The sequence below is a fragment of the Mixophyes fleayi genome, chromosome 10, assembly GCF_038048845.1.
Source record: "Mixophyes fleayi isolate aMixFle1 chromosome 10, aMixFle1.hap1, whole genome shotgun sequence".
NCBI lineage: Eukaryota > Metazoa > Chordata > Amphibia > Anura > Limnodynastidae > Mixophyes > Mixophyes fleayi.
This window is the reverse complement of record NC_134411.1, coordinates 3,135,607-3,148,949: the sequence shown is the minus strand read 5'-3', so window position 1 is coordinate 3,148,949 and position 13,343 is coordinate 3,135,607. Positions and strand designations below refer to the sequence as shown.

Below are 13,343 nucleotides of genomic sequence, written 5' to 3'. Positions count from 1 at the left end.
TTCACCTCTTGTTTTGTTATCTTCTGAGGTCCCTCCTTCCAGGGGCGGGGCAGAAGATTTCATGCCCTGGGGAAAGTCTCAGCAGACACCAGTGCAAAAGGGACCGTCTCCAGCACTGCGGGGAAGGGAGTGGGGAGTGGGACGAGACCCTTGCTTCATAAGGGACCTTTTGGTCTTGGGTACACTTGATGACCAAAACCACTGATCCAGGCTTTTCAATGAAATTAAAAATAAATCAAATATCTCTCTGCGCTGTATCCCACTACCACTATTAAGTCCATTGTGGTGACCACCTACCTTAGTTATCGCTACTTGGGGACAACCAAGTACCGGCAAACATATCTGGTTCCACGGGAACGGGGGTTACTTTAGTAAATGACACAGAAAGGTGGAGGGAAGGGTATGTCTATGTAGCCAGCTTCAAATCAAATACGACTGGAACTATGCTCAAGTTACACGCTCTTTTTAAAAATCGCAACTTACATGCAAATAGCGATCATACATGAATTAGGACCATTGTTGCCAACGTCTCACGATAAAAAAGTTCCCACTGGTGTGTATAAACAGGAGTGATATTAGATACTTTGAAATATCATCCAAACAATGCAAGACGACAATATGTGCGCTATATATATATAAAAACTGTGATCTGGCATTTCACAAACATTAGAGAGGGAATGATACCCATATAAGTCTTGCATTTGTACTGTGATGGTTCTTATGCTACTATAGGTTTAACATTTGAAACACCCGTTGATGCATATTAAACAATCAGTTGGAAATCAGGAGCTAAAAGTACAACAGAGCTGACAGGGAAGAGAGATAGAGCCATGCACAGCGACAGCAAAATCATTGTATTTAATAATAGATCAAATACCGAGAATGCTGCACTTTTCATGCGAGGATGGTGGCATTATAAGAAATATTATTTTATATATATTACATACATCTCCAAATAGACAAGTTTTTACCTGGTTAATACGGTTTTATTTAGAATGTACACTTTTTATACATATATATATTTACATAGACATTGACACAGCACTATGAAGATGTAGTTATTTGGCTCATTGCTGCTCTTCATGAAACTTCCCATCTTCAGTCTCTCCAGCAGTAGTAGAACTACCAGGCTTTGTTCAGCCCTTTCTGATTTCTCTTAAATGGATTAACAGATAGCAAATCACGGAACGATTTTGCCCGCAGGAGTTGACCTTCCGTCAATGATGAACCTTGCAGGCTACCCCGTGGACTTTGGCCACATTGGTCAAGGTTTAACTCTGAAGCTGCAGTCCTTGAGTCCTTCCTAAGCATTACCCGACTAAGGAATCGGCCCCATGAACCCCTGGGGGGTTTGCGTACATCCCCTAAACTGGTAGATAGAGAAGAGACTTGAGGCGAAGGAGGACAACTGCCCCGGCAATCAGGACGAAGGAACGGTAGCACTGGTCGTCTAGGGGTTGGAGGTCCAAGGTCAGCAGGAAGAGTAGTAACTCCGGGCTTACAGCGGTATTTAAGAGCCAGCTTACAAATATAACGCTCAGTTTTACGGCGCTGCTGGATTGCACAGAGTGGGGGAGTGTCAGAGAAGGGATAGTCACAAGGTGTCATATGATTACTGTGTGCGATGTCACAGCGGGAATTGGAGACAGAAAGAAGAAAATATCCATCCACAGCCCCTGGAGAAGGGAAAATATAAAATTACAAATACATCTTGATTATATAATCATATACTGTACTTGAACATTTCAGGTAATGTCAGGGAGCCACATTGACAAGTTAAGCACAAAATAGAACAGTTTACACCAGGCTTGTCCAACCTGCGGCCCTCCAGGTGTTGTGAAACTACAAGCCCAGGCATGCTTTGCCGGTAGACAACCAGTTAATAGCTGGAAGGGCATGCTGGGACTTGTAGCATCACAACACCTGGAGGGCCGCAGGTTGGACAGGCCTGGTTTACACATTCTTCTAGAAAGCTATGGACACTGGGAGACCTGGTGCTCAGTGTTGTTTCAGCATCCATGGTACAGGAAGGTTGAGCTGCATTCAGCCACTTGCTTACTGCAGCTCAGGCTGCGTGCCAAATAGAATGAATTGTTCTCCGTGTACAACGAATTGTCCTTGGAGAACAGATAATGTCCCTTCCAGAGATCCCCGTGTACACTGAGAATAAGGTATGTGACATGAGGTCCGAGCTGCATTCAGCAAGCAGGTGAACATAACTTCATTTTAGCGCGCCTCCAGATGTGCAAATTGCCATTCTGCCACCTTATGTGGCACTGGTATCATCCCTTGTGGATATTACTATAAATATATGTATAAGAGTTGTGCACTATATAAATATTGTAGCAGTCAAGCATTAGATCTACCAACACAGTAAAAATCACCAATTTAGATGTTAGCATCCAGAAAATTAACATTTTTTAAATTTGCTGCCTCAGGTAGACTCATTACAGTCACACTCCTGTGTACCATGGACACTATGTATCCAACTTTAAACAGATCACCAGACAGTGAATTATGCATCTTAGGGTGCAGCTATGTACACAGTGTTTCGATGTATCTTGGAAATAAAGCAGGTCAATAGCTAAAGGACACCCAAGGTACAGGCATTTTAGATCAGACTTTCTTTTAATAAATGAATAAAGAAAATGTTTGGCATTACATACAGATGAAACAGGTGCTTTTGCCTTTGGTAAAAGTATAGTGTTGGAAGAGGGTTTTGGTGCATCTCAATGCATATTACCTGCAGACACAGGTCTCTTTGTTTGCACTCTCCCATTTTGCAGCTCTTGTCTGCGCTCAGTAGTGCAGTCTATAGACCTGGGTCTCATCGCCAAGCTTCGGTGTGGTGACATCACAGAGATGGATGTGTGGCAGGAGGTGTCACTGCAGAGAGAAGAACAAGAGGAGGAGGTGGAGTCCACATCACTGGCCTCATAGAAGCCTGCAGAAGAGAAAGCACAATAAATACGGCATCATACACTGCACTACTATTTAGTTATATACTATACAATTGTAGACATGAAACACACTGACAATTAGGGCAGGGCTGTACTGGTGACTTGGCGACAGGTCATATTTGGTTTAATTGTAGTCTATAGAACTAAATATATAATTTACTTTAAGGTAGGTGTGTAAGAGAGGTTTCTGGATACAACAAATCCACTTTGAGTGGAAGTCTTAAGTTTGTAAAAATTACATGTGTGTTTTGAAAGAAATGCAGCTTAGTAGGGCGAGAAAAAAAACAAAAACAAAAAAATAAAATGCAAAACATTACAGGTGTATTCTTGTTTAGTTTGCCCTTTGCAGCTTCAACAAGGTCATAAGCAGAGCCTTATAGAAAGTCACACATAATTTACAAACAAGATAAGCAGATCATATAGCAGTAACAGTGAGGAGCCTCAGCAGGACAGGTTTGAAGAGGTTCTGCTCTCAGTTGGTGCCATCATTATTTGACCTTCTAATAATATATGGAACCTTAATACCTGAGCTATGGGCAGATAAACAGTTCCCACTCATCCGTCTTGTAAACAGAAGATCACTAGTTACTCCAGAACTTCCCAATCTGAGACGAGGTGTCAAAGATCCAGATCCGATTCTGCGTAGAGGCGCAAACTCAGTGGGGAACACGGAAAGTGGTAGCTGGAGAAAGTAGAAGAGACAACAGACGGATGTAAAATGTATAACAGTACATATATATATTATAATAAAAAAAAACCTCCAGTGCCACAAATGCAAATCAAACAAATAACTTAGGGAATATTGTAGAGTTAAGAGTAACTCGGGAGTTACAACGGCAATGAGCCGGGTTCCTCTATTTAAATCTATGGAAATTACTTAAAAGCTAAATGACAGCTGGAAATATTTAAGTGTTGTGGAGATCTGGTTCACGGCATTTCTTAAGCTCTGCCATAGATTATAAAAGATTCTAGAAGCATTGAAAAAGATTTGTAGCCATAAAAACATCACGAACCCTCAGTGGTGAGTTTGAATATACAGTACATATGTTATAATACAATGTCTAACTTATTACAGTGGAGCGGTTTGAGGACAAGGTTTTAAGCTATACATGTGTATATATATATATATATATATATATATATATATATATATATATATATATATATATATATAACACATAACCTTGGTGTCATTTCTCTTTAAGCACGATAAAAGTCACAGAGGAGTCCAGTGACAATATATTAAAAGGTCCCTTTGTGCCTTCTGTCAGTTTACCCTCCCTCTAGGATGTAAGCTCTTATGAGCAGGGCCCTCTTGTTTCTCTACCTATTCTTCTGCTCCTATGTCACTATGTAAGCTATGTTTGGAGTGTTTGAAGTCCTGGTAGTATTTGTTTAATGTTAGATACTGTATCTAGGCCTGTATGGTCTTATGTCTGTCTCTGTACGGCACCGTGTAAACTTTGTGGCGCCCTATAAATAAAGGCTAATATTATTATTACTACTATCAACAACAATAATACAAGGCTTCCTATGTTGTATCACAATAACCCCCCCCCCCCCCCCCAAAAAAAAAACAAACAGACACATATGTCACACGAGTTTAAATGAATCTGCAAAGAGAGCCTTATTGACATGTTGCTTACTCTATACTTCTGCCTCACAGCGCTGGGGTCATGAGTTCAACTCCCGTCTATGGCCTTATCTGTGTGGAGTTTGTATGTTCTCCCCGTGTTTGTGTGGGTTTCCTCCGGGTGCTCCGGTTTCCTCCCACACTCCAAAAACATACTGGTAGGTTAATTGGCTGCTACAAAAAGTGACCCTAGTGTGTGTGTGTGTGTATATATATATATATATATATATATATATATATTAGGGAATTTAGACTGTAAGCTCCAATGGGGCAGGGACTGATGTGAGTAAGTTCTCTGTACAGCGCTGCGGAATCAGTGGCGCTATATAAATAAATGGTGAGGGTGAGGATGATGATGATGATGGGAAAGAAAAAAAAAATAGAATCTGGCGACTGCAATTAATAGTTTGGCCACTTGATGGCACCGACTGTTCTAGCAAAATGGAAGAATGTTCTGTTGCACCATTACCAAGCAGTAACTTTTGAGCGAGACACCTGCAGTAATAGGAATATAAAAGGGTTGCAATATATTTGTACCTGCACCTTATTTAAAGCTGCATTCCCAGGTAAGGTGGAAAACATAAGTACTTTACACTACTCACCGCTTCCCTAGCTGGAACCCCAGCAGCTGCTTCATACAGCCATTATTTCCTAATGTTGTGTCGTTCATCTCCCACAGTGTGATACTGCAGAGGGGGGACCATGCGGATCAATACCAAGTCGCAAGAAAGCAACTTCTTACTAGTCCTCACGCTCACCTCCATCTCAGTGGCCATTTCAAATGTTGAATAACAACACTCATGGCTAACTGGGAGTGTAGCTTTAAGTCTTGTATGTTAAACTTTCTGTTAATAGGTCACTTTGTCAAGTGTAAAAAAAGGTCAGATTTTTAGGAATAAGAACACTTGTATAAAACGTACATTTGAAGGTTTCGGTTGGTCAATTAAATTGACCCGAGATCTATATAGGGGAGGGGGGGGGGGGAATCACTGTTCTCCAATACTTATGAACTTATACAACTCTTTCACTATACTACAGGCACCTCTACTTTTCACTTTCTGCACTCCAGTAACCTTCTAAATTAGAGGTGGACCTGACTACAATTCTCACACCATCATTAGGCCTTGCATCAAACGACAAAAGCCATCTATAGACTCAATGCAATTGCTATTTGTGTAACGTTACTAAAACATTTTGATTGTGGAATTGTATAAATATTTGCGTCAACAAAAAGCTCCTCGTGTAATTAAATGTAGTATTCCAGAAGCTACCTCAGTGTAGTACACCTACTGTTCACAAAGATCTGTTCTTACAAGTTTACATTAGCTCAGTTATCCAACCCGGTCACCTCTTCGCCACTTTGTAGTCCTTACTCTGTCTCCCCCCTTCTACCCTCCATCATTGCCACAGACTTTCCCATCTTCTTCACCTCAAAATAAAATCGAATCAGAAACGAAATCTCCTCCTTTCTCTTCCCTTATACCCCTCCAGCCTCCCACCCCCATTGCCCTCCAGCCATCATCCCTTGTACTTCTTCCACCTAACCTTGGTTGACAAAGTCCACTCTCTACGCTTGCCTCCCCCCCCTTCAACCGGTCCCCTTCATCCTATCCCCTCCCGTCTCCTTCACACACTCTCGCCTACTGCCTTCTCCTACCTTGCCCACCTCTTCAACGCATCCCTCTCCACTGGTACCTTCACCTCATCCTTACAAAACGCTTGTTTCTCACCGATTATTAAAAAAACAAAAACAAAAAAAAAAAACACAATCTTCACCCCACCACCATGTCAAACTACTGCCCCATCTCTCTCCTCCATTTTGCCTCCAAATTGCTTGAATGGCTGGTCTACACCGGTCTCACTAGCTACCTCTCAGACAACTCCATCCTCTATTCTCCCCAATCTGGATTCCGCCCCCTCCTCCACACTGAAACCGCGCGGACCAAAAGTAAAGAATGCTCTACTCTCTGCTTACCCTCATGGACCTTTCTGCAGCCTTCAATACAGTCAATCACCTTCCCCTGCTGCCTACCCTTCGGACCACTGGCCTTTTTAACACAGTCCTCTCTTGATTCACGTCCTCTCTCTCTAACTTTAGGCTCTTCCTCCACATCTTCTCGACTTCCTGTAGGCCTCCCCCAGGGCTCTGTCCTTGGCCATGTGCTCTTCTCTGTACACTTCCTCACTAGGTGAACTCATCAGTTCCTTCGGCACCATCGCTATGCCGATGACAGCCAAATCTATTGCTTATTTCCTGACCTCTCCACTAAGGTGTCCAGCTGCCTCTCTGCCATCTCCTCCTGGATGTCTCAACGGTTCCTTAAACTCAAGATGGCCAAATCAGAACTTTTAGTCTTCCCTCCCTCAAAAAACCCTCTCATCCTCTCCATCACTATTGGTACCAAAATCTCTTCCATTACCCAAGTTTGCTGCCTAGATGTTATCCTTGACTCCTCCCTCTTTCTCTCCTCCCCTATCCACTTTCTTTAGCCTACCTTTCTTATTTTACACCTCACCCCCTTTTCTTCCTCCCCTCCTCATTTCACTAGCCCTATTTCTGCTCTCTCTTCAGAGTTTCAGTCCCCTCACCCCGACTCCCCTCTGGTGTTTCCTGTTAGTCTGCCCTTTCCCCATGATTGTAAATTCCTGCAAGCAGGATCCTTTATACCTTGTGTCACCTCCACCTGTCACCTTCCTGTTGCTTCCAACACATCAGCTTCATTCCTCAACTTTGCCTCTGGGCTACTTCCTCTGTCTTCTCCTCCTCTCCCCTTCATTACTGGCTCTGGTCCTGCTAGTTGCGCCCACACTCCTGGGTCCAGGCTCGTCTTTGTTTTAGTCCACTCCCCTCCTCTCTTTCTTCCCGTTTGTCACGCTGATCGTTAGGGAAACCCACCTTCTGGTATTGGTACCGCTACTCCAGGAGGCGCGGAGTGTAAACGTACCCCTGGTCTTCACCAGGGACCCCCGCAAGGAGGTTTGGATTTCACGGCAGAGGCACGCAGGTCGCGGCCCTCCCAGGTAGCCACCAGAGAGATGAGGGATAGTTGTACAAGCCGGGTCAGCGCGGTGCGGGCAGAGGTACAGTAGGGAATAGGCAGAGCCGTAGTCAGAATAGCCGAGGTCAAACCAGGAAGTCAGAGATCCACAAGGAATTGGCAGAACCGTAGTCAGGGATAGCAGGGTCAAAGCCAAAGGGAGCCACAGATACAATAGGACCAGGAACTACGCTGGAGCACATGGAAGAACAAGATACTCTGGCACCCTAGAGGTGCCAGAGCCTTCCTTAAATAATGGGGAAGAGGAGCTCATTGGTGGCAGCGGGGTCGGCAGTCAGAATCAGCTGACCGCCGAAAGGAAGCAGACGGGCGTCTCGTTGCCTAGCAACGACGACGCAACTCTGCGCATGCATCAGCGCCTGCCGGGCAGGGACGCGTCCCGTTGCTTAGCAACGGGGTGCGAGGAGGGGGAAGGCATCCGTCCACGGCACTTTCTGTAAGTGTGGGGACAGCGCCTGATACCGTTTCTGGCACCCAGCATTCTCTATTCACGCATACCTCTGCTGGGTCTACCTGTCCTCAGTCGGGTTGTCTATTCAATCGCACTTTGTTTTTTAACTTCCCTGTATGCCGTGTTCTGTTTTCTCCTATGCAATATGTACGGCGTTGCAGACCCTTTGTGGCGCCATATAAATAAAACATAATATTAATGAATATCCGCACAAGTATAGTAATGAATATATTAAAACAAAACCCAATTGTTTGTATTATTAAATAATAATATTACTACAAAGAAATGTTTTAATAAATTCATTACTATACCTGTGTAGATAGATATTCATTAATATTATTATCATCAACATTTATTTATATGGCACCAGCATACTTCCATAGCAATTACAATTGGCGACAAACACAGTAATAAAATAAGATTGTGTATTAACAGACAGACAAAGCTATAAAAGGACCCTGCTCACAATCCATATAGTCATGAACAGTGGCGCACGCAGGGGGGGGTTTCTGGGTCTCCCTCTGCTAAGTGCCCACCATAGTGGCACTGTCCTATATAGCAGCCACGGTGCTGTCAAAAAAGCGTATACAGCACCGCCGTGGACGCTTCTTTAACAGCGCCGCGGCTGCTGTATAGGACAGTGCTGCCGAAACGGAGCTACTGCGCATGCTCTCGCGTGTTGTTTTTTTGTCAGGGGGGTGTGCTCCCCTGATGAATGTGAGATATAACCTGACATCTAATAATAATAATAATAATAATAATAATAATAATAATAATAAAATAAAAAAAAGCAGTGAGAGAACAAACCCCATGGCCTGAAGTGACACAATGATTGCTTAGCATAGATTATATATCTTACTATTGAAGAGTAGACTTCTACTGCACAGAAAATAGAGCCATAAAGTCAGATAGTTCACTAAACAAGTACTGTAATTTGCTTCACCATTATCTTTAATAGTACACAAAATTTGCTGTGGCCACTTTTTACCTCTCTGTGTAAAAAGACTTTGCCCTGCAATTATACATCCTAAAACACACCTTACACAAACACACACCTTTTATCCAAACAGATATTTTATCCAATTGTCACCTCCCTAAAAGTGCAGACATTTCCTGTGCATCTATGCTACTGTGTGATCGTCATAAAGTAGAGTGTAAGCTCATCGGTACCGTATAGGAAAGTATGGATTCATTTTACAACACTTAAATAGAACAAATAGGGTGATATCAGCAGGTGCAGAAAATAACTATTTAAAAAATGATCTCACCTCACTCCCATCATTCAATGCTGGACTCTCTTCACTTTGATCCATGGCCTTATCCACATCCTCTGGATTATGTGCTGGTTCTGTAGCATCTGGTCTGGGCCATATTGGTTTCTGGGACTGCAAGTATTCATCTGTGGAACTGGTGATAATGTCCATTTTCTCCTGGTTCTGTCTTGCTGAGGTCCTCACAAGTTTTACAAGTTCTTCCTGAGTCTGTTCTGCTGTTGATTTGGGAGATATGACCTGCTCCTGTATCCCTTGTGCTAGTTTTCTTGTGAGACCTCTGACATGATCCACTCTCACTAGGTTATGTGTTGGGTCATTTCTTTCCTGACTTTTGCCGTTTATGGACCAGCTGTGGTCTAGATCTGGAGTCTGTGCAGGGGACATCTCATGTTGGTTCCTCTCTTCCTTATCTCTGCACAGTCTGACATTAACCACCTCTTCCTGAATGTGTCCTAATTCTGATTTTTTGGGTTTGGATTGGTCCATGTCTAGATTCCTCCTTATTTTAGTTGCAACAGCTTTAACCAAAGTCTCCTCAGCAGCCATGTGTCTTTCCCATCGCATCCAGTCGCTCTCGTGTGAACTTTGTTCTTCATCCAGGACCCCCCTGACGCGCTGCTCTGCCTCTCGTCTCATTACATGGAGCTCCTTCAGGCTTGTTGTGGTGACCTCCAGCCATCTGCACAGCCAGGCCCGATCTGACCCATTCCAGGGGTGGGCATGAGATTGGGCCCTCATTGTAAAGTACATTTAGGAACACACCTGGCTGCCTTGAAGTAAGTGATGGAAGCTCGGATTATAACTCCATAGCCCTGTGTCCTGGAGCAGCGAGATCACAGCCTGAGCAGCGGGCTGGTAGCAGACCCCTGGGGACACAGCAGCCAATCAGAGCTGGAGGTAATTGGATCCTAGATGTCAGAGCCTCAGCAATCTCTTTCCGGATGCCAGAGCACGGACAATGAGAGGGGATCAGGGGTCCTGGCCAGCAGACGTGCAGCGGTGGTTACTGGGCAGCAATCCCACACATCACAGCACCTCAGTCACCAGTGGGCTCTATCACTAGCCCGATGCCCGCCCCCACCTACTGCACATCTCCGCTCCCTTTGTCCACACTACAGGCGCCGGGACGGCAAAGTGGGCGGGAGCAGTAGGTCCACCTTTGGGATTGGACGGGATTCTAAGGCTTGAAAACACAAATGTTATATTAATGTATATAACTGTCTATATATATATATATATATATATATATTATATATATATTATATATAGATAGATAGATAGATATACCCACTCAAACATACGTGCAATATATATATAGTGAGTACAACAATGCTACCTGCATTATGTATGTTGTGTGGATTGCATTCAGTTGTTTAGCTGCGGTTCTCAGAGGCCCCTCCTCAGTTCATCTCCTTCAATGGAGAGAAAAGCAGCACCTCGGGCTATTTACCTCACACTCAGCCTGTGTGAGATCTTTATCATGCACCGAGGTGGAGATAAAAGGTATGAGATAAAGGCAGCAGGTGAACAGCCTGGAAGTTAGTGCTTAATCACTGGCTATCTGCTACTATTAGCCTGTCTGTTCTGCTCCACTTCAAGTTCTGCACCTTTTACAGTTTGTAAATTCCAGTGGAAGGGAATGAATAATAGTTGAATAAATGGTGAGTTCTTATCTCTTCACTGAAGTATGAAAATGTATGTAAGATAGGGGCTTAATCATGATGCCTTTATTTATGATATATGTTTGTAGCACTATATATATATATATATATATATATATATATATATATATATATATATATCATCATTTATTTATATAGCACCACTAATTCCGCAGCGCTGTACAGAGAACTCACTCACATCAGTCCCTGCCCCATTGGAGCTTACAGTCTAAATTCCCTAATATAGACACACACTCACACACACACAGACAGACTAAAAATCTCTATAAACAATGGAACAACGTCTGGCAAATTCTGAAGTGTGCATGCACTCGCCACCAGCAGTGTAGGCAGATAGCCTTCACAGTCATGATCTTTTCAGCCGATGGTTATACTAGATGAAGAGCACAAATCTGTAGGTAAATCTTGTAAAACGTGTATAGTGTGTACACATGAATCAGCTGCTGATCAGGACTTTCAATTGTTGGTGAAATCGTTAACGATATTGCATGGGGAGAAATTTGCTGTAGTGTGTACCCATCCTAAAGGTACTTATATAGATTTAGGCAAACCTTACCATTTTAGAGACTAAAAGCACCATCCCCCACTTGTAGCACAGAGTTTGCAAAAGTGTAATAGCCCTCCCCCAATCCTCTCATCTCCTAAACGTAGAAATTGTGCTGACTAGATTGCACCCTCTCTTTGGCCAACTCTCATTGTTATCTTCAGTGCTGGTATGTGCACTGATAATAATTGTTGAGACTGAGGTATCCAGATATTAGTAATGATTATCCTGATTTATATGTGAAAGGCTTCTGCTGCTACAGGACCTAAGAAGACATAGAGGCCCTCTTGCCTCTTTGTCTGCCTGTTAATACCTAGTCTTCTTTTATTACTGTGTCCCCAATTGTAGAGCAATGTGGAGTATACTGGTGATATATGAATAAGTGTTAATAATAATAATGTATTGCAATGTATTTTATTTACTAGAGGTAAATGGAGATTTATAAGGATCCCTTTTCTAAAATGAAATAAGCATATACATTTCCAGATAACAGACAATGGGGCCTATTTATGAAAGGTTTCCCCCCTGTAAAATCCCCGAAAACTGTTTAAACACGAATTTGCTATTTATGATAGCAGCATCGCAGCAGATATCATAGATATCTTGCATCTCCTATCATTTTACTGAGCACTCCCCATAACAATGTATGGGGAGTGCTCAGTAACGCTATTTAACAATGAATGTAATTAACTTTTCAAACATGATAATGTACGTCAGCTGAAGCTGTCGTACATTATCATTAATGAAAAGTTTCAGTGCTGTCAGCTCTGCTCCGAAGAGCAGAGCTGAACAGCACATGTGTGGAGGGATCACATGATCCCTCCCTGTCACTAACCGCTCACTCTCTGCAACTATAGTTGCAGAGCGAGAGCAGAGATGTCTGTGCGCATGCCCGAGGGTTTCACTCGGCGCATGCGCACTGGAGTCAGAAGAGGAGCCCCGTTCATCGCTTGCTGCTTCAGAACCGAAGAGACCGTGGTAAGTATGATTTCCACTTCACAGGAACAGCAGTTTTTCGGAACTGCTGTTCCTGTGTTGCTTTTTTAATAAATATGAGAAATAGTTCAATCCTTATCAATGCAATAAGGATTTAAAACTATTTTTCATATTCTGCGAGTTTTGATAAATGTGCCCCAATGATCCCATAGATTGTAAGCTTGCGAGCAGGGCCCTCTTACCTCTCTGTCTGTATGTATTACCCAGTATTGTTTTATTAATGTTCGTTCCCAATTGTAAAGCGCTACGGAATTTGCTGGAGCTATATAAATAAATGTTGATGATGATGTTGATGAATGATCACCATAAAAATAGGTTTTCATTGTCCCTCATCCATTATGCAGAAAAGGAAAAAAAAGATTGGGAATCTATATTCTATTTTATTTAAAGATTAATTATCCCAAGCAAAATTTCTTTACCTTCCACTCGCCATGCAGTAACCATAGATTTAAACCTCCAATATGTTATAGCATCCATTTCAAATTTTGCACCATAGGGTGGATGGGGCATTAATGGACATTTTGGACCTCATTTAGAGTCGGACGCAAAGTCCGTTTAAGAAGTGTAGGAGTGGGAGTGTGCCGCAGCTTGGTAGGGTATTACGAGTGGCAAGAAACCCCAGTTGCGTCCCACTATTAATACCCTATCAAGCTGCGAGCAGTTCCTGCAGCTAGCTAACGCTTGCGCCACCTAATTCCTGCCGCACAGCTTTAGCCCTGTTTTGACGTGTGCTGCGTCTGCGCC

General features: G+C 43.0%; 1 protein-coding gene across 1 annotated transcript; it reads right to left on the bottom strand.

Annotated features, from left to right (window-relative positions):
- Positions 1-833: 833 nt before the first annotated feature.
- LOC142103567 (uncharacterized) lies at positions 834-10,498 on the bottom strand. The gene is made up of 4 exons (XM_075187637.1): positions 9,372-10,498; positions 3,486-3,642; positions 2,744-2,944; positions 834-1,676 (listed from the first exon to the last, which is right to left on the bottom strand). Exons 1-4 carry the CDS (start codon positions 10,125-10,127, stop codon positions 1,123-1,125), a joined length of 1,668 nt encoding a protein of 555 aa, XP_075043738.1. The 5' UTR covers positions 10,128-10,498; the 3' UTR covers positions 834-1,122.
- Between the last annotated feature and the right edge of the window lie 2,845 nt (positions 10,499-13,343).

Excerpts from the sequence above, each read along its gene's own strand:
- LOC142103567 (XM_075187637.1), bottom strand. The coding sequence starts at position 10,127 with ATGTACTTTACAATGAGGGCCCAATCTCATGCCCACCCCTGGAATGGG. Across the intron at positions 3,643-9,371 it reads CATTGAATGATGGGAGTGAG|CTACCACTTTCCGTGTTCCC; the intron begins GTGAGATCATTT and ends TACTTTCTCCAG. Across the intron at positions 2,945-3,485 it reads TTTATCTGCCCATAGCTCAG|GCTTCTATGAGGCCAGTGAT; the intron begins GTATTAAGGTTC and ends TCTCTTCTGCAG.